The sequence below is a fragment of the Filicampus tigris genome, chromosome 15 (genome assembly GCF_054856515.1).
Source record: "Filicampus tigris isolate MCC_2025a chromosome 15, RoL_Ftig_1.0, whole genome shotgun sequence".
NCBI classification, from domain to species: domain Eukaryota; kingdom Metazoa; phylum Chordata; class Actinopteri; order Syngnathiformes; family Syngnathidae; genus Filicampus; species Filicampus tigris.
In genome coordinates this window covers 5,134,307-5,155,475 of record NC_141231.1, presented here as the reverse complement: position 1 = coordinate 5,155,475, position 21,169 = coordinate 5,134,307, and the positions used below count along the sequence as shown (strand labels likewise).

General features: G+C 40.1%; 1 protein-coding gene across 1 annotated transcript; it reads right to left on the bottom strand.

Moving 5' to 3' along the window:
• Positions 1-103: 103 nt before the first annotated feature.
• LOC147135227 (cilia- and flagella-associated protein 44-like) lies at positions 104-20,970 on the bottom strand. The gene is made up of 34 exons (XM_086053771.1): positions 20,957-20,970; positions 20,488-20,626; positions 19,435-19,597; positions 18,816-18,918; positions 18,523-18,739; positions 18,118-18,232; positions 17,365-17,529; positions 17,106-17,273; positions 16,980-17,027; positions 16,408-16,507; positions 15,485-15,579; positions 15,209-15,403; positions 14,399-14,509; positions 14,134-14,286; positions 13,799-13,981; positions 13,490-13,632; positions 13,121-13,400; positions 12,937-12,992; positions 11,202-11,364; positions 10,920-11,050; positions 9,968-10,173; positions 9,752-9,896; positions 9,459-9,636; positions 9,095-9,333; positions 8,706-8,925; positions 8,412-8,615; positions 8,029-8,221; positions 7,862-7,957; positions 7,355-7,485; positions 6,366-6,482; positions 6,036-6,237; positions 5,780-5,940; positions 4,840-4,974; positions 104-2,506 (listed from the first exon to the last, which is right to left on the bottom strand). The coding sequence occupies exons 2-34, from the start codon at positions 20,568-20,570 to the stop codon at positions 2,243-2,245; spliced, it is 5,163 nt and encodes a 1,720-aa protein (XP_085909897.1). The 5' UTR covers positions 20,571-20,626; positions 20,957-20,970; the 3' UTR covers positions 104-2,242.
• Positions 20,971-21,169: the final 199 nt, after the last annotated feature.

The following is a 21,169-nucleotide window of genomic DNA, read 5'->3' as shown; positions in this document are numbered from 1 at the left end:
TTGTTAATTTGATTTAGGTACACATCCACAGTTTAGGACATAATTTGTCTGTTTTCAAATGTCTAACAGTGTGTTAAAAAAAAAAAAAAAAAAAAAAGATTGGTAAAAGTAAACACTGGGTTCCTTTTATTTAACTTATTGTCAAGATAGAACATTAAGAGGTGCAAACAAAAATAAGGATATGATCACACAAATAGCAAATCTACAAAGGAGACTCGTTCACATTCAACCCATTAACCTAAGTAAAAGCAAAAAAAAGTACAGACTGAAATGTAAATAGGCCAATGTAAAAAGGCATTAGTCAAGCATATACAACTCCTGTTTTGATTAGCACAACAAAATGGATGGATGGTCATTGTTGTAATTAACGCATTGCATCGTAATGATCTTAATTAAGATGGAGTTTATATCAGCTAATTTTTGTTTGAAAGGTGAACTACACAATGGATAACTCGGTAGTCAATCACAAGCCACATATAGACAGACATTTAACCAATAACAGCTACGTACCACAATTTAGTCTTCAATTTACCAGACAGGCAAGTTCCTGGAATGTGTGAGGAAGAACAAAACACACAAGCATGTAGAGAACATGCAAATTCCACACAGGTAGGCCGAAATCTGAACCTACAGTCGAACCTTATAACTGTGAGGCAGACACCCCAAACAGTATTCACCTTAATACAATCATATACACTCCAAATATTATATTAAATCTCTAAGGATGTCATTCAGAACAGAGTATTATTATTGTATATAAAGCCAGACTTTTTCTATATTATACAATATTACAAGAGATGTATACCGGTAGTAGCTCATTATGGTCTACATGCGCCTAATGTTTAAACCAGTTAGTGTAAAGCAGCTGCTTTGTGTGGAAACAGTTTTAAATCAGTCAAGTTGTAGGATCGTGTTTTGACGTGAAGGATACGGGTAAAATCCCCATCCCCAATGACATTGTCAAAGTAGAATATAAGAGTCTCATCTAATGCACAGTCGGACAAATTATTGCTAAGCTACCTTACATTGCAACATATGCGGCCACCATTCGTCATAAAATGAATGAGGGTACACTTTGTGCTGTATATTGCTTTTCATTAAAAAAAATCATAATCCTTCAATAAATTGGCCAGAATTTTCTCATAAACACTTTAAATGATTTCCTATTTTATCACTTGAAACTAAAATGTAAATCAGCGGTATTGCAGAAATGAAAAAGGGTGACAAAAAAAAACAAAAAAAAAAACAAAACACATTTTTATAGTTGAAAGGTCGTATCCTACTCAAAAAGCTCCAGTACATGGTTATGTGCGTAAACATGTGGTCATATTATTTTTTTACAGTATCCATTCAATTTCTTACTTGTAGTTTGGGTGTGAAATTTGCCTTTTTTAACACCACTCCTTGTAGATTGCAAGTCAGAACTTCCATCCATCCATTATCGATACCGCTTATCCTCACAAGGGTCGCGGGGCATGCTGGAGCCTATCCCAGCTGTCTTCGGGCAGTAGGCGGGGGACACCCTGAATTGGTTGCCAGCCAATCGCAGGGCACACAGAGACAAACATCCGCATTCAAAATCACACCTATGGGCAATTTAGAGAGTCCAATCAACTTACCATGCATGTTTTTGGAATGTGGGAGGAAACCGGAGTTCCCGGAGAAAACCCACACAGGCACGGGGAGAACATGCAAACTCCACACAGGGAGGCCGGAGCCGGGATCGAACCCACGACCTCTGAACTTTGAGGCGGACGTGCTAACCAGTCGACCACCAGCCCCACGTCAGAACTTGTAGATTGCAAATCAGAACATGACTGACCATTTTGTCATGAGGTATTGTTTTTCATTTTGCACTCTGATGTGCATTAACTTAATCTTGATATTGTGGCAAATAATTCTGACAACATTTGGGTAGGTACTTGATGGCCTTCAAGAAGTGTCTCCTTTCATGACCCTACACTCTAAAAACAGTTGGGTTAAAAATAACACAATTTGAGTTCAACAAAAAAGGACCGATCCACTACTTGGGTCAATTTGACATAAGTTTCTGGGTTGTTTTGCAGAAAGCAACCCCCAAAATGGGAAGTTTTTTACAAAACAACCCCAACGTTTGGGCTTTTTGGGCTGTTTTTTACAAAACAACACAAGAAGGTGGGTCAAATTGACCCAATTTGTGGATCGGTCCATTTTTGACCCAAAATTGTGTTATTTTTAACCCAACTGTTTTTAAAGGGTACATTCAGTTGTATGCCTTCCTGTCGCTACTGTTAACATTTGGTTTGCCTGGTTTCATCATGTGTTCTTCAACTGTTGGGTTGGTTAAATGAGCAAGTGGAGGCAGCTTAGTCTGGCTGGTTGGTAGTGCATAGGCTCCTTTATGGGACAGAAGGCTGATTTCTCGACTGAGATTCTCCAACTCCTGCGCCTGCTTTCCCACCAGCTCTTGAAGACTCAAGATTTCATTTCTGTCGGCTCGCCTGCTGCAGTCTTGAAGGTGTTTGCCCTGAGAACACACATGCACTATATCATAAACGGAAAAAGCTTTTGATCTGAAGTGCTGTGTTAATAGATTGCTTAAAATTGCACTGGGTCAATAGTTGATAAATACTTTTGGACAAAGGGACGGTACTTGAAAGGGATTTGACTGACTGTAAGTCAGAGTCACCACTCGGATCAAATAGTATGTGGAAGTATGAATGAACTATTGTATATTTACCGCTGGCTTGATGAGTAATATCTCTCGTCTGGAGAAGAGTAGAAACAAATGATCCATCAAGAAAGGCTCACAAAGGGACATATTTGCAGTGAGCTCAGAAATTCGTGGAGACACATTTTTATCAAACAACAGACAATTAATATTTTGGATGGTCCAGATGGATTGAGTTCTGGATGATTGCCATTGATAGATGAGGACCATGCCCCCCAAAAGATTGCAACCTCAGCAGTTAGAGAACTAATGGGGCATGACTTAGTAGACGCTGTAAAATCAAAAGCATTACACAATGGTCATCACAGCCAATAAACCCACAGCTAATTGGAATGTCCGTAAGAAGAAAGAAATCGCTGGTGGTGTACAAGTAACAGATCATGGAAAAAAACAGCAGTTGATGACTGAGATACTGCATTTGGAGATTTGCAAAGAAGGCTCAAAACTGTTAGGGACATCAGCAATGACCTTTAGAGGGCAGGAGTGACAATATCACAGTCTACTGTTCGAAGAAGACTCCTTGAATAAAAATGCAGAAACTACACAAGAAGATGAAAACTATTGATGAGCAAAAGCAATAGAAAAGACAGGCAGGAATTGGCCCAAAAAATGCAGAGACAAGGCCAAAAAAAAATCTGAGACTTATGTTTTATGTTTTAAAATACACTGCCAAAACAACAAACCAGTTTCACTGGGCAAAAAAGCCATTTTTGGTACCAGTACCACACTGTCCTGCATAACCCCCTAAAACAAACAACAACTAAAAGAACCTACCGGTAGTTGTGAAATCAAACAACCAAGTAAATATTATCATAGCTGACTTTTCCCCAACATGTGTCTGTGAGCGAAATATTCAGAATTTTGCCCCAAAAAGCTTATTCACTTAATTTCACCCCCATGACTAACTTGAGTTTCTTCACCCATGACTTTGCTGGCCAAAGATTTTCAGTTGGAAAGGTCAGGAGACAAAACAGTTTTCGGTGTTAAAATGTTACAAGCTACTGTGACTAATTCTGACTGAAAAATGACATGTGTGGTAACCTTCTGTTCTGTAATACTTATTTTCAATCGCTCAGTGCTGGTACTTTTCAAGGTCGAAATAGCATGGAAAATGTTGTCTTTTCAAAGACGAGATAAGATGTACTCAACTCGCAGAACCCCTAGCTCGCTTCTAGTTGTCATGGTAACGGAAGCCATAGTCGCCCTTCACCCAGCAGTTTATGAGGGATGAGGGCTGAGTGGTAGCTCACTTGAGACAGGACCACCACCTCAAAGAGACTAATTTCAGCAAGAAAGAGGTGTAGACGGTGTGAACCTTAATCCTTGGGTTTTACTATGAAAGCCTGTGAGATACTTTTTACTAAAATGCCTAGAAACGGTTGTATTGTTGCAAAATGCGAAGTTTTCCTTTAAGTCTCATTGAATTCTGTCTATTTTAAAGTGGAAGTCAACCCAAACATATTTTTTTCAAGAATATGTTCCCAGCAGGCCCACAAGTTGAAACACGGCATTCTGATTCATTTTTCGTTTGTGGAATAAAAGTTAAGCAGCAAAATGCACTGGTTTTTAGCCTTCTCTTGGGGCAGCCATTTTGTTTTCTGTTGACTGAAAATGACATCACAACTGCTCACACCGACCAATCACGGCTGACCTCTTTTCTGAATCTGAGCCGTGATTGGTCGTTGTGAGCAGTTGTGATGTCATTTTCAGTCGACAGAAGACAAAATGGCTGCCCCTGGAGATTCCTGAAAATGACTGGATTAACACTTATTCCACAAACACAATATTTATCAGAATGCCGTGTTTCAACTAGTGGACTTGCATAGAACATATTCTCGATAAAAAAAAATGTTTGCCTTGACTTGGCCCTTTAAGTCCCTCCGTTCCACTACCTTTGCTCACCAGAAAATGTAACATTACAAATAACACCATCTTAGAAGCTCCGTACTTGAGCCAGATTTAACCTGTTGATCACTTCTCTCAATTTTTCATATCAAACCAAAATAGTTTGAGTCTACAGTGAAAATCATGGAATATCTCAACTGAAACTACTGTACAGTATACCCAAAGCCTTACTTGCATAATGTCAATAATATAGCATTCAATGTGGTAACTTTGAAAGAAATTACAATTTTCTTCTGTCTTGCGTCGAGTTTCTGCTCCAGCTCCTTCTTCTGCTCGAAGAGACTATTCAAGCAGAGGAGTCGCTCTGTGTTCCTCCTTGTCATCTCCATCAGAGCATCTCGAGCTTTTTCTACTTTGACCTATAAAACGCATGCACAAAAACAAGGAAGCATTTTAGATTTAGTCTTAGTCTTTTGGGCAAAAATGCTTATTAGTTTTAGTCACATTTTAGTCATTCCTATTCGTGATAGTTTTAGTCTAGTTTTAGTCGACAAAAACTAAAAAAAAAAAAAGGTTTTAGTCTAGCTTTAGTCGGCAAATACTCAGAAAGGTTTTAGCCTAGTCATCTTGTTTGTCTACTTTTAACTAAAATTGACTAACAATTTTAGTTAAAAGTAGACAAGGTGGATTATGCATTGCACACAGATAAAGTGGTAACAGTGAAATCAGTGGACATTACTCCAAAATAAGACGAAAACCAAAACATTCTCTTTGGCAATTGTTGTGGCTTTGTTTCCATTGTTGTGGCTTTGTTTCCACCTAGTTTTCCACCTAGCCACATTTACAACGCAAAATTGTGTTGCGCGCCGTGCACACAGTTTTTTTTCCCCGTCCCATTCTTTTGCGCAGCTAACGAGGAATCAAAACTTAGCATGGACATTCTAAAATCTTAACAATTCTGGTCATGCATTTTAAACATCTGGCAGACCACACGCTAACAATTTCGTCCAGTCTTGTCTTCTCAACGAAAACTCATATATGTCACATCATATTTTAGCCATCAAACAGCCACTCTTAACTCGTCGACGTCTCGTTACCATGAAAAAAGGGGCTTAACAGAATCATTTTGTCATCGTTGAAGAAAACAACACTGCAAGAGGTCAATGTCAAACCTTGTAAAGTACAAATGCATGCCCAAAGTAACACACGAAAATGTCCGCGTACATCCCACTGTTTGATTTCTTTGGCGTACGCAGCTTCTTGAAGGAGTTTCTCCTGCTTCAACTCCTCAACTGTCCTGTTCCCGGACAGCGTTTGCAGAACTTCCAGATCTACTTCTCTTCCAAACCTTCTCATCATTAGCTGGTTGCAAAGCTTCTCCAGCACTACATCAAAAACACAAAATCATTTGATGAGTGCATCTTGGTTCCGCTAGTTGGGGGCTCAAGGCCCTCTTGATATGTATCTACTTGGGTCGTACACTGGATCTCAGTGTTCATGTCCTTGCGTTCTTGAATGAGCTTGATATGCTGCTGCCTGGCTTGATTGTAGACTTCTTTCTGCTGGTGCTTTTCAGCCTCCAACTGCTTCACTCGCTCCTGCAGACGTTTCAGCTCTGTCCTGTTGAGTACCAATGCCGGGCTGTGGTCAGAAGGCACTTGGACTGCGATGTCAAACTCAACCTTGAAGAAAAGGTAAATCAAAGAAGGTGGAAATCATAAATCATAGATGGGGGTGGCAGAAAATCAATCGAAAGAAGAGACTTGTCGCTTTTTAAAAAATATCAAATAAAACCTCAATTTTTCTTTACCTGGTGCAGTCTTAGAGGAACTACAACATCTAGTTGATTCATCTTCTGCTGTTTCTCCCTGTTAACTTGCTCCAAGTCATTCTCTGCTGCTTTGCGACTGATTTCCACTGATTTGAGCTGGAGGTTCAAACAAATAAGCAAAATTAGAATTCTGTAATTGTGGGTGTACAGGTACAACATCTCATGCGCACAAATGGCACTAGGGATGAGTCCCTCAGATTCATATTGGCCTGATCCACCCGTCGACCCCCTCCAATGTCCCTACAAATGGTACACTGTCTTTCAGTCCCATTCATTAGTTGTTTCTATGTTAATCTAGATTTGTTTTCCCTTTTCTGTGATTCGCGGTCAACACTGGATACAATAACCTTTGATTTGGGTTGGTCCAGTATTAGCCATGCTTGTTTTCCTCAGGGTTTCCAGTCAGCAGAGGTGGGCATTTTACAAAGTTTTGCTGGTATGTCATTCTTCATCCGTCAACGTCCAAGCTACCCATCCGTCATTCGTCAGTCCATCATTTTTCATGGCAAACAGAAGTGTAATCGTCAGTGAGTCCATTAGAAGTCCGTTGGTCGGTCAGTCGGTTGGCCCAAAAACACGTAAAAAAAACGGGCATCCACCAGTGATGGATCAGTCCGTCAATCTGACGGAATGCTCGTCTCTGTCTGTCTGTGCTGACCCGGTTAGTAACAATTCCGATGACGGACAAAAACCTGCTTCCGTCCGTGCATAATCTATCCGTTTTTCAAAGCTTCCAAGGTCATTCACCAGCAAAACAGGCACCCGTCAGTGATGGAATGACGGACCTTCCGTTAATACTGACGGAATATTTTGTAAAATGTGCTTCTTGTACAAATGTTTTCTCTTGCATGCTATTCATTTTACACTATCCACTAATGCTGTTGAAATTATGCATATTTCCCTATTGTGGGACTAATACAAGTTTTATCTTAAGCGATTAAATCACATTCTGTCACATTTAACCTGACCTTCTTAACAAGGGAGTCACACTCCTTCTCAAGAATGTCAGCACTCTTCTTCTCCTCTGTCAGCAGTTCTTCCAGGTCCAGTCGACGTTCACGAAGCTGCAGTATGTGCTCAAACAACTTAGGTTCACAGCCTGTGACCAAAGGTACATGCAGAGGATATGCATTTTAATTCTAGGTGATTCATGATGTCAATCAATCAATCAATCAATCAATCACATTTTATTTATATAGCACTTTTCATACATAAAAATGCAACTCAAAGTGCTTTAAAACATTCAAAGCAAAACATAGAATGTGTAAAGCAATATAACATACATATGTATATGTGTATATATACATATATATATGTGTGTGTATATGTGTGTATATATATATATATATATATATATATATATATATATATATATATATATATGTATGTATATATGTGGACGAAGGGCAAACAAATCCCCTATGCACAGTCCCGTACATACAATCATATACATATAAGGAACGTAAAGTACTGACCTGGAGGACATTCCTCGACAGCAGCTTCTCCCTCTAATGCATCCCAATCATCATCGTCATCCCAGTTTTCATAATTGTCAAAGTCATCCTCATCTTCTGCAAAATACATTTGGAACATGAAAACAAAAACTCGACCCACACTTAGATTCTTTGAATCCTCCTCTCACCTTCACTTGGCTGTTCCTTCTTCTTGGGACGTTTTATTTTCCTTTTGAAAACCTTTGTTAGATACTCTTCAAAGTTTTTGTCGTCACCTAGCGAGGCCTGAAAGGCTTTTGTTACAGCTTTCTCTTTCTCCCGCACCTTGGTTATGGCTTTATACTTCAGTTCCAGTTCTTCCTTACACTCCTCCAACTTATACTTTTACAAAAGTATTAAACAAATAGAACATTTACATGAGGCAACATCTTTACTATATCTGAAGTACATTTTGAAATCATGTGATGAATAAAGCCAAGTTTGTGTACAAATTCAAGAAAATATACTACAGAGTACGTCCATATTGAACATTTTAAAAATGGTGCGGCACCACAGGTGACAATTCACTCACCATCAAGTTGTTCTCCTCCTTCACACGTATGTCAAGCTTCTCTTGCAGAATCTTCTCACTCTTGTCCACCTCCTTAAGGAGGAGCAGCTCCTGACGGAGTGTTAGCTGACGGAGATTGCCAAGTTTTAGCCTCCAGTCCAGCATCTGTACCTTCTGAAGACACATCAGGTGGTCTTTGTCAAACTGATCCACCATGCTCTCCATCTAGAAAAAAAAAACATTTGCAATTTACTTCTGATCTGAAAATCGCTGAATGAAATAACATCTGCTCCAAAAGTCAACTACATAACAGACCTTTTCCAGGATAGAGTCCTGCATGTACAGCAATTTGCTCTCCTTCTCCTTGCTCAGCTGTGCTGCTTCCTCTCCCTTGAGCTCCTCCTCTTCTCCTTCTTCAATGGCATCACATAAAAGTGACAGATCTCCTACTTCCTGCATTCCTTCCATCTCATTTTCCAGCTGCTTTAGCAAACCTGTGTCTCCCTCCCGATACTCATGCTCTGTGCGCTGAAACCTATCGCAGGTACATTTTTGATAAATGAGTCATGAATAATATAACATCATTGTAACAACTGTAGAAATTGCAAGATTATTCATGTCGTTGCCTTGAGCTAAACTGTACAACACTATCTTTAACCATAGATATTGTGACTGATAACAAATATGAAATGTGGTTCCAGCACCTCTGGTCCCTCAACACCTTGTATTTCTCTAGGATGGGTCGGGTGCATCGCATCTTTTCTGGGATTTCCTCTGGATGTATAGTGGGTAGTGGGGGTGGATGGCGTTGGAGAGAGGATGGCAGAAGACTCTGGACTCTCTGGAACTGCCTAGACTCGGCCCGCAGTTTTGATAAAAGCAGAAGTTTGGAGTCTCGCAAGGCCACAATCTCTCTGTTCATCTCTGTCTGTTTCTCACGTATCTGGCGGGATGGATTCAAAATCATTTCTGTCTGTATCTGATAGTCATCTAGATTATTAGCATTTGAAGTTAGAAAAAAATCGGGATGTTGGGAATTAAAAGTGTCTAAGTGTGTGTGTGCTTTACCTTGCACTCTAGGTCAGTCATCTCTGTTTTCTTTTTGTCTGCATTCATTCGTAAGTGTTTTGGTACAGTGAAGTTTTTGTCTGTTTTAAGTTTCAAGTCCCCAATATTGTCTTTGGCTTCACAAATGGCCTGCACATCATGTGGATCTTCACAGTTCTTCTTGGGTTTCTCTGTATATCTGAGATCCCAATAAAGTGCTTAGGGTTGCATTAGTTTAAACGGCAACAAATCACTGGAGATATCTTTTCATGTGGAACTTGTGGTGAAAATCTCCGCAGTGATGCCACACTTACAGTTTGTCCCATTCCTTCTTCCTCTTTTCGATCTTGGTTCGTGCCTGTTCAGCTTTCTCTGCGGCCTTCCTGAGCCTTTCTACCTGCCGATCTGCCAGCTTTACCACTGAAGATCGAGTCACCATGGGCGGTGGCACATCTTCCTCTGGTGAGCACGCGTCAGCAACAATTTACTATTATACAGTATTTGACAGGTAAAATAAATACTTGTCTCACCATCTGTTTCATGACTGTCTTTTACAGTTTGATCTTTGGATTTTCTGCGTTCATCTGGAGCAGTTTCATTGCTGCTGGTCTCACTGGAACTGCTCTGCTGTTCGACCCGCACTGAAGAAAGTGCTGGAATACGGTATGTGGAGACTCTACGGTCAGTGCGGATGGCAAACACAGTAACTATGTTAGACTCCAGAGAGCCATAGGACCTGAAAATAAAACACACCAACAAGGCTTTTCATTCTGGTTGCAGACTTGTATTTTGTGTTTTGACATTTACAGTCTTAACAAAATGCTTCAAGATTGTAGTAATTGCGAAGTGTGATTTAAAAAATGTGTGCATTTAACAATGTGCATGAGCTAATTCCAGAAACAACAATCTCACAAGGCAAATGATTAGACATCTCAAATGAATCCATCCACATCCCGAAATAAGTATTACTGTGAGAAATCAAAGAAATATGTAAAAGAGGAAGTTAATCCAAACATTTTTTTCCAGAATATGTTCTATGCAGGCCCACTAGTTGAAACAAGACAGTCTGATTAATATTGCGGTTGTGGAATATGAGAAATCCACCCATTTATAGCTAGCTCAGGGGGCGGCCATTTTGTCACTTCTGTCAACTGAAGATGACATTGAAGTTGCTCAGGGTTCAGATAACGACCAATCATGGCTCAACTTCAGAAAACAGGGGAGCCACGATTGGTTACCTGAGCCCTGAACAACTGAGATGTCATCTTCAATTGACAGAAAATGGCCGCCCCCTAAGATGGCTAAAAGTGGGTGCATTTTTCTGCTTAATTTATATTCCACAAACGCAATATTAATCAGAATGCCGTATTTCAACTAGTGGGCCTGCATTGAACATATTCTGGGAAAAAATATGTTTGGGTTGACTTCCTCTTTAAGTGAAAAGCATTTGAAGTGGTCTATATATTAGTCATTGGTCAGTACCACTCCTGTAGTTTTTTTAGTGCTATACGGGAGTGTTGCTCTTCCCAGCTCATCTGTTTTTGGACCTCTTTCAATTTCCAGGTCTTCTCCCTCTCAGCCTGCTCTGCAAAACACTTGTCCAGCTGCAACTCCTGCTTATAAATAAATTACAAAGAGGTAGGAACCCATTTATTTGCACAAACACTCACATATACACTTGAATGCAGCTTTGTCCTTCTCATAGTCAAAATTTTACTCTGTGTGTGTGTGTGTGTGTGTGTGTGTGTGTGTGTGTGTGTGTACCATAAGTGTCAGTCTGGAATGTTCTGGAAGTTCAAGGTTGTCCTTGAGCAGTTTTTTGAATGCATTCTGAATCTCAGCTAGCCTTCTCCGCTTGTCAGATTTCTTCTTCTCAGCTTCCCGACACTGATGGTCTTTCTCCAACTTCTGTTTGGACATCTCTATGCTGGGTGGACGGATCAAATCATTTTAATGATTTTTTGAAACACAACTAACAATTTGCAAAATATATTATGTCAATAAAAATTAATCTAGCCCACAAATTCTATAAGCGATTTATACTTTACACTGACCACCAGTCAAAAGGGTGACATAGATTATATAGCCAGACAACCTCAGATCATGTTCACCATTTTTAATTTATTTATTTTTTTAATCAAGTTTTATGTGAAGACATTGGGAGGGGGAAAAAAAAAAATCAAGCTCAGGCAGAACTTGTAAACGATAAACTGGGAGACACGAGTTGAGATTCAAGACCAGAAGATTCTTGCTGTGAGGAGGGATGGGTACTTTTCATAACTGAACCAAATTGGTTCCAATTTCCAGTACCTGGGAATCGATACCGGTACTCAGCGGTACCAGTTTTCAGTACTTTTGTGTGGATATTTGCGGTAATGAATGTTAATTTATTTAACAATAAAATCTAACAATATTTCAATTTAAAATGTCATTTTCAAAATATAAACTTTGACAAATAACAAAACATTATTAATTTAAAACAAATGTGCCAAAGTTAAAAATAAAAGTACCATTTATAAAATTACAAAGTGCAAAGGAAAGTTCTTTGTAAGGAACAACGCAAGGAACAAAGTTAAACTGTAATACAAGGAACGAAGATAAATCATTCTATTAGTTATCTTTTTTTAACTAATACAATTTGTTTTATGTCTGTGCAGGTGTTTTTTAAGAACGCAAGGCAAAAAAAAATGACAGTTGACAGAGGGCGTGAATGAGAACAAAGACGATCAAATTAGTCATTTGAATGTACCTGACGTGGTAAATAATGCTTGCTACATTTTGGCCACAAGTAGCACAGTATATGGTTATGGTTGTGGTTAATATGGTTGTTCTATAACACAATGTATACATGTTGTAAAGATGGCAATGCCGCGCACCTCCTAACATGATTCGATTCGGTGGGGGAAGACAAACCTCTCGGAACTGAATCCAGCGCCTTCTCCCTTTAGTTATGACTATGCGGGAATGGAAAAGTTGGCGATTTTCCATGGCGCACTTGAACGCCAGCTACAGTTTATGAAATATATCGTAGCGATGGTGAAGACTCACACTTCCTAGCATGCTTGGGTCGAGCGCGGGGAGGGGAGGGGTGGACTTCTTGGTGCTGTCGCCTGGCAGTGGCTGGAAATGTGCCCTGGTCTCCGTAATCGGTACGGGTCTTTAAAAGGACGCGCTTCGGACCAAAAAATGTCATCGTTTGATTTCATGTGAATCTGTGCTTGGTAGTACCGAACCCAATTGGTATGCAGCCCCCAAAAATTGAGAATAAAGGGGACAAACAATCACAGGCATAGAAGGTCGGAGTGGAAGAAGAGTAGTTGTTTTATTTATTTTTGGGGGGCTGGTGCCCCTGTGGATGGTGTAATGCTTTCAAAATATTTTCTAGTGTAGGGGAATTTTTACTGGCCTTACCAGGTCTAACTGCATGAAAGGCACCATATTATGCAATGACACTACCCAGTGCCCGGGGAAGGTGACATCAAATTGATTCATACTTAACCTGTCAGCCGCTGGGTCATCGATGTCCTGAGCCAAATCCTCATTTTCAAGACCATCCTAGTTGAAGTATCACAATATACAGTATCACTTTTCTATGATATTCCATCAAACTGGTAATCTGTTTGTCAATACAAATTCTAAAGCGGTCTTATTTGAAGGTTTCTTCGCGGAGAGAGATGACTAACCCTTGGAGTAGGAACCAAAGCCCTGTTTCTCCGCAGGCCTTTCTGCAGCTCCTCATGAGGAAGCAGGTTGAAGGAGAAGATATTTCCATCATCTCCTGCCGTCAACACAAACTGGTCATCATAGCTGCAGCAGATGTGCCGCAGGTGTCCATAATTGCTGTCGTGGATGCTCAGTTCCCAGTATGCATGCATGGAGGTTAGGGTGTGGTCATCTGGATCAAGAGGGTAAACCCTGATGGCGCCTGAGTGCATGCCACATAGCATGAGCTGCCTGTTGGAGCTGTGACAAAAACAAACATAAGCCTGACCTCATCAATATGAATAAAACCTGTATTTTCCACTTAAGTTTAGTTTCTTCAGCCATCATACTTGAAGGTCACCGAACAAATAGCATCATCGTCAGCATTCAGTACGGTCAGGAAGTCAAATGGTTCATCCTGACGTTGGTCTGGATCCTCATCCTGACTCTCAGAGAACATGCAATGGTACAAGAAACCTGAGTCAAAGCCTCCCTGGAAAGGAACATATGAATATAAATTAGGCAAAAGAACTGATAACGAGTGTGACCTGTTATCGTTGTTCATTTTGGAAAACGCGGGTGTGTCGCCTGAAAGACGTGGACCACAGCAGCTGATCAACCAATTGCTCATCATTTAATGTGTCTTTGTGTATGTGTACCATAGAGAGCCAGAATTTGCCGGGCCGTGAGTAGAAACCGCAGTGAAGAGGACTACGAGGGTTAGGGATGAAAATAGGGGGTAACTCCTCTTCCAGCGTCTCCTCTACTACAACTTGATGCTCCTCTTGCTCTTTCTGCTGCTTCACCTTTAAAGCTTGCCGTCTTGCTATTTCCTCTTCTCTCTAAAATGCACGAATATGCAAGTTTTGTTGATTATTTAAATGTAGTGAAGAATTGGTAGCATACATTGGATTGTTTAGCTTGTAAATGAAGAACCACTGTTGCGAAACTGTATACAGTAGGTAACGTGCCGAAAAACATCTAAAGGGAAAACCTTGATTTGGGATTTGATGCTCTTGAAGCAGAAGGATCTTCTGGGCAGTTCTAGCAGTTGGTACGATTTGGCTAGCTTCGGAGTATTCTGATCAGGGCACGGTACCTCCACAACATGACCATTCTGACACAGGATTAGCAACCTGTTTTCATGCTGTACAAGATTGGAAATTGGTACATTGGTTTTAATGCGCTGCAAGAATCGTAATAGGTCCAGCATTTGATATATTTTGAAAATTCAAAATATACTTCAATCAGAGACTTACATGGGAATGAGGTGACCACTCCAATAACTGCACTGGTCCGGGAACTTGGACAAAACCAATCGGCTCATATTTTTCTCCAACAGTAAAGAAGAACACGGTGCAATCTGAGCTCTGGGGATAAAGGTAAAGGCAGAATATCAAACTAGGACTAATAAAGACTGAAGAAACAAAATGGAGGAAAAAAAAATCAGCTTAGTGATTCCATCAGTTTTTGTTTTCACTTCACTATCATGAAGAAAATTATTCCAAATAATTTAAAGGGGAAATCAACCCAAACATTTTTCCAATAATATTTTCTATGCAAGCCCACTAGTTGAAACAAGGCATTCTGATAAATATTACGTTTGTGGAATAAGAGTTAATCCACATGTTTTTAGCCATCACTGAGGGCGGCCATTTTGTCCCTTCTGTCGACTGAGAATGACAACACAACTGCTCAGGGCTTGGGTAACGACCAATCACAGCTGACCTGTTTTCTGAAGCTGAGCTGTGATTGGTTGTTACATGAGCCCTGAGCAGTTGTGATGTCATTTTCAGTCGACAGAAGTGACAAAAGGGCCGTCCCCTGAGATGGCCAAAAAGCGGTGGATTTTGCTGCTTAACTCATATTCCACAAATGCAATATTAATCAGAATGCCGTGTTTCAACTAGTGGGCCTGCTGGGAACATATTCTTGAAAAAAAAGTTTGGGTTGATTTCCCCTTTAAAAGTGTTCTAATGAACTGCACAGAAATGTGTGTAAGCAAATTGTATTCTAATTTCTAAGTGGATTATTACTTCTTTTTTTTGGGTTATTAATAAGGTGCTTACCCCTGTGGTTAATATTTTCCCATTGCACTCATATGCAATAGAGGTTACAGGGGCATTATGCGGCTTGAAGGCTTGTTTGAGTCGAATGTGGGCATCTCCTTTGTTGTTGTGTAACCCTGTGGGGTCAAAAAGCTCCAGTAAGCGAACCACGCCATCCTCAAATCCTGTCACCAATAAACCTCCACTTTGGTTCACCTGCAAAAAAATATCTGGGGTTGTTTATTCCAGTATTTGTTTTATGTAAACACAGTGGTATTAATGCTCGTCCGTACTTACAGCAAGTGGTGCCCAGTGAAGAGCAGTTCCACCTTGATTGAATCGGCTACAGATGAGTTCTGTTTTTGTCAGAAAGTCAAAGACTCTGACTGAACCTGGAAAAGGGAATACCCGGAAAGATAGCAGCAGGTGTCTTGTGGCAGTGGTTTGAAAGCATTTGCACATGGACACAATTGTTGGCACCCCATTTCAATAATGAACGGAAGAAAAACTGCAGTCACTGAAATAGTTTAAAAATGACAAAAGAAAGAACATTATTTGTACTACTTAGAAGGAGAGGTCTGGCAGCCCAGAGTGTGATGAAAAAAGCAACAGTAAAAGCATATTGTGTTTTCATTTTGGGGGAAGGACTCCATCAAAAGAACACAGTAGCTACAGTGAGTTCTGAGGATGCTTTGCTACATCCAGACATTCTGGAGAGAAATGCGCTGACGAGTATCAGAAAGCTTGGCGTTAGCCATAGCTCATTGGTCCTCTGAACAGGACGTTGAGCCAAAATCGCACAGCTGAAAAGACCCAGGAAATGGCTGTGAACAAATCATTGGAGAATTTGGGTGACCCCCAGTCCAAATCCTGTTGAACTTCTGTGGAAGGTGTTAAAACATGCAGTCTGGATGAGGTACCTTTCAAATCTGAGACAGCTGTTCGTAAGTCTCATTCTCATTTGAATGCAGCCATTGCTTCAAAACATGCAAAACAAGTTAAGGTACATTAAGGATGCCATGTTTGCCCATTACTTGTTCATATGTTCCATTATTTGAAAAAAATCTGTTATCCCACAAAGATAAAGCAATGCCAAATTTTCATTACTTGACTATAATTATTTTGTCAGCAACCGTTGGAGAGTTTTCTGGCTTTAATGGAAGCATACCAATAATTTAGTCCATGTGTAGGTACTATATGAATAAAAAATAGTGACTCACGGTCCAAAGCAATCGTGGCCATGAGATGACTTTTCTTTGACACATCAAGACCCTTGATTGGTCCAGCATGGGAAGATAACAGGCACTGTGGATCAGGAGTCTGCACACAGAGATTTGTTAGATAAAGTCATTAAGGTGTGCTCAATTGCTATAGAGTAGTTACTAAAGCAGAGCAGACAATTCTAAACTTTTATTTTCTCAAAGGTGGTTTAAAGTCATTTCACTCAGCGGTCGCTCCTCATGGCAGCTTGTTCCAGGACTGATTATGGCTTTTGGTGTATGACGTCGGTTGAATCTTGTGAAGCGTCCATATTTGTGTTCGAAAACTCGGTGAAAAAAAAGTTCCCGCAAACCCATGATAGCACGCACTGGGCCAATGTAACAGGCTTCTTCAAACATGCCCAATACAAAAGATTCTCAAATGTGCCTCATAGCATGTAAATGTGATCATTTGTAGGACTTTAGGGTCCATAATAGGTTATTAAACTGTTCATTCAACATGATCCTTGATTTCAATTCAGTTCAAAAGTTATGGTAAACATTGCTTTATTAATTGAGTAGACGAGCCTCACGGTGTATGTGAATGAGAGATCCAGTTTCCAAATGGCTCCGTTGGAATCCTACAAAATAAAAGAGATCAGGTTGGAGTTATTCACTGAGGTATGATTTGTGCGTTTTCGTAACGGGTGACTGGTGACCTGAGCAAACCAAACAGTTGAGTCAGACTGGGAGCTTTTCACTATTGAGGAGAGACAGACATGCCGCCCGACCGCCATCTCATTCATGGGCTCCATCTCAAATGTAGCGTTTTCACTGCTGCTGTCTGCATTCTCGATTGCATTGTCGATTGTCTCAAAGTCCCAGCCCTGCAAACTCAAAGGGGGGGTTATAATGTCATATTGAACCAACTGGACCATCACAGCTTTTTGCCAATTATGCCACTAATTTGTGTTTTACCCGGATCACTCCATCAGAGCCAATGGTCAGCAGTTGTCCATCCTCCAAGGCAAAAGGTTGGACAACCCCTGCATGACAACACTGTCCTCTCTTTCTGCAGAGCTCTACTTTAATGGAATTTCCATCCCACAGAAGCAGGTTACCCCAGTTTGAGCCAGATACCACCTGAGATGGTGTACACAGATCAAACTGTTGCATTGTTGATGAGCCACATCACCTTCCTCAAAGGGAAAGTCACCCCAAATCCCCAAACATATTTTTTCAAGAATGTTCCATGCAGGGCCGCTGGTTGAAACAAGGCATTTTGATAAATATTGCGTTTGTGGAATAAAATTTAATCCACCCGTTTTTAGCCATCTCTAGGGGTGGCCATTTTGTCACTTCCGTTGACTGAAAACGACATCTTCGGGGTCAGGTAACGACCAATCACAGTTCACCTGTTTTCTGAAGCTGAACCATGATTGGTCGGTATCCGAGCCCCGATCATCTGTGATGTCATTTTCGGTCAACAGACGTGACAAAATGGCTGCCCCCTGTGATGGCTAAAAACGGGTGAATTTTGCTGCTTAACTTATATTCCACAAACGCAATATTAATCAGAATGCAGTGTTTCACCTAGTGGGCCTGTTGGGAACATATTGTTAAAAAAATGTGCTTGGGTTGATTTCCCCTTTATATGCCATAAACGCAATATTAATCAGAATGCTTTGTTTCAACCAATGGCCCAACCTGTCAGATATGCAGGACACAAACCTTTCCATCGGGAAGTTCTATGTAGCCTTCAATATCTGTAGCTGCAGTTTTTCCAAAATGACCAATAAGTCCTTCCAATTTGAGACCTGTAAATGTGCTGGCTATTCTCCAGAACCTGGGGAGATTAGATATATGACGATAAATGGTCAGTGTGTTTTCTTGTTGAATTTATTGGCGGGTTCTGCAAATATGGTAATATCCAATGGCTAACGCAACTATTGCCATCCTGCCTACACACAACTGCGATTGAAGTGCAAGCCAGATCAGGGTTTACTGTATGAAACCATACAGCGGACATCTGAACCACTAGATGCGACGCGGTCTTTTTACATGTATTGAAATATGTCCATGACTCCAACAACAAAACTAATGCATTTTAGGAGGAGTAAGCAATGTGTCTTGTACTTGATGTGTCCAGATCCTGATGATGTGAGTAGTCCAGGGTTGTATGGGGAGAAGCTCACTCTGTAAACCTCCTGAGATATGGCTTTGCACCTGAGCATCACCTCCTCCTGCCTCCACTTCCACACTGTCAGCATGTAGTCTGGTGCACTGGCCAGGCTGGCCAGAAGACTCCCATCAATGTTAAAGTTCACAGAACTGTATGCACGCTCCGCACCATCTACACACACACACACGATCACAACACCGTAATTTAAGAGAAATATACAACACTGATGATTATTGGTTTTCTTTACCTCTGAGAATACGGTGTGCTTGTAATGAAGAATATTCGTATACTATCAGGACGGGCTTTTTTCCATTCTCTCCCACGACAAAGTACTCTTGGCTTGGGTGTACCTATACATACAGAAACTAATTAATGAATTGGTTACACCGGACATATGTTGCAGGAATGGAGATCAGATTGAGGGTCATATATTAGTGTCCCAAGGATTTTCCAGGTTTCAAAGCATGCTGGCAGCACTTCCGACTAACTTCTTGACAGGAAAAGGCCTATCCATCCATTTTCTACATTGTTTATGTACTCCAAGACCAATGCAAGAGCTGGAGTCCATTTCACCTGAATTTGGGAAAACAATCAGTCACCTGGTGACAACACCAGGGACTAGGTGGTGCTTTAGCTCTAGTGGTGGGGGGGGGACAACTGCCATGCCTAATAGAACCAAACATCCTGTGAAGGTCTGCAGAAAATGTTTTGCCAAAACATTCCTGCTGCTGACCTCGGTTTTGTGGCTCCACAAAAAGAGAAAGCAGACACTGGACTCTCCCATCTCTAGGAGTCAGGTTGCACACATTTGTATTTGCTCCCTTATATGTGATTTTGTATTATTTTTTTATTTTCCTCATTCTTACCCCAATTGAACCAATTCCACCGCCACTGCAATTGCGGATGTATCTCTGCTGCTTGGTGGAAACATCAAGCAGGATCAGCATCTGACCAGCAATAAAGATCAGAGTTCTGTCTTCCAGCAGCTGCAGGTTTGCTCTGCGCCTACAGTCGTAGCCAAAGGAGTGACTTCGAGAAGAATCAATCAAGGTTGATCACATTTTTGAAAACGTTTTACTTTAGAGCCACCCAACATGAAATCGGGAAGCTTTTTGTAGAAACAGCTACATCCCTGTAAAAGGATCTTGGATAGTTAAGGCTCATCTGAACATGAGTGTTTAGCTTTAAGTTTGTTGTTTTTTATAGAGAAAAATATAAGAACAAGAGTGTCCAGACCAAGGATGGGAAAAACTGAGGGGAAAAAAAAATCCAAATTATTCAATAATATTGAAAAACAAATACAAATCTGCGGATGCTGAACTGCGATTATGCAGGGATAGACTGTAGTTTTAAAATATATCAGTAATCACCACTAGATGGCAGACATGTCTTGGTTGCACTTACGCTGGGTCTCATACTGTCCTATAATACACCCTTAATAGACCTGATATATATTTTTTGCCGATTTGTAATGATATGCAGGAAAATTATAGTACCTTAGTAATATAATTTTTTAGTGAATTGTTTTTTTGTGAAAAGTACAAAATGAGTTCTTCAATTAAAAATTAGTGTCTTGTTCAGCAGTTTTGTGCCATCCTTAAATAGTTTTTATGCAAAAGAGCCCTTTGCGCTGGAAAAAAATTACAGAATGTGGTTTTGTTTGCTTCAAACTTTTTGTTGTTGAGTTAAGATAGATCTTTTATACATGCATTGAAAAAAATGCATTGAAAAAAATGTATTGTCAAAATATATATATATATATATATATATATATATATATATATATATATATATATATATATATATATATATATATATATATATATATATATATATATATATATATATATCTTAGAGCTTAGCTTTATTGTTCATAGGCACATTTGGGCACACATAACACCCATAACCTCTGAGGATACGAGAAGTTCAGGAGATTCTCTGGGAGGTCAGAGCCGGGTGTGATGAACGGTCCTGAATATAGCTGCTCATATTTGTGATTCATGTCTGCAGAGAGTTGTTTCCCCTCAGCAGATATCACAATATGATCATAAGGCCCTCCTGTGAGAAAATAAATCCCAAAACATTTAATAGCAGTGACAATCACTCATCATATCATCATATATCAGGTTACAGAAGACAATTAACCATCACAACATAAAATGGAAAACAGATGTCTGTTTTTGACAAGGTCTACCTACTTCATGTATAGATGGTGGTTTCATGGATTTACAATTGTTTGGTCCAATAATCTGTGACACTAATTTAATTTGTTCTTGGTTTGAGTACAATATTTAATTATGTTCCATTAATTACGTTATTTTTAACAAGCATTTGAAGTTACTGGTCTGTTAAATTGTTTTCTATTGTTCATAATGTGTGTGCTGTCACCCTTGTCATTGTCATCGTGAATTGGGAGAATTATGTAGACATTTTCACTCCTGGTGGTCTCTGAACAAAACCAGAAAAAGGAAAAGAAAAACAGAGCGAAGCATCAATTATATTGTTGGCCATATGATAACATAATACATGCAGAAAAAAACTATGTCAGGGTACGCTTACGTTTTTACTTGAACATTGCAGTTCCACCGCGTGTCTCGATCA

Excerpts from the sequence above, each read along its gene's own strand:
- LOC147135227 (XM_086053771.1), bottom strand. The coding sequence starts at position 20,570 with ATGAATCACAAATATGAGCAGCTATATTCAGGACCGTTCATCACACCC. Across the intron at positions 9,637-9,751 it reads AAGAAGGAATGGGACAAACT|ATATACAGAGAAACCCAAGA; the intron begins GTAAGTGTGGCA and ends TTGGGATCTCAG. Across the intron at positions 7,486-7,861 it reads TGTCGAGGAATGTCCTCCAG|GCTGTGAACCTAAGTTGTTT; the intron begins GTCAGTACTTTA and ends CTTTGGTCACAG.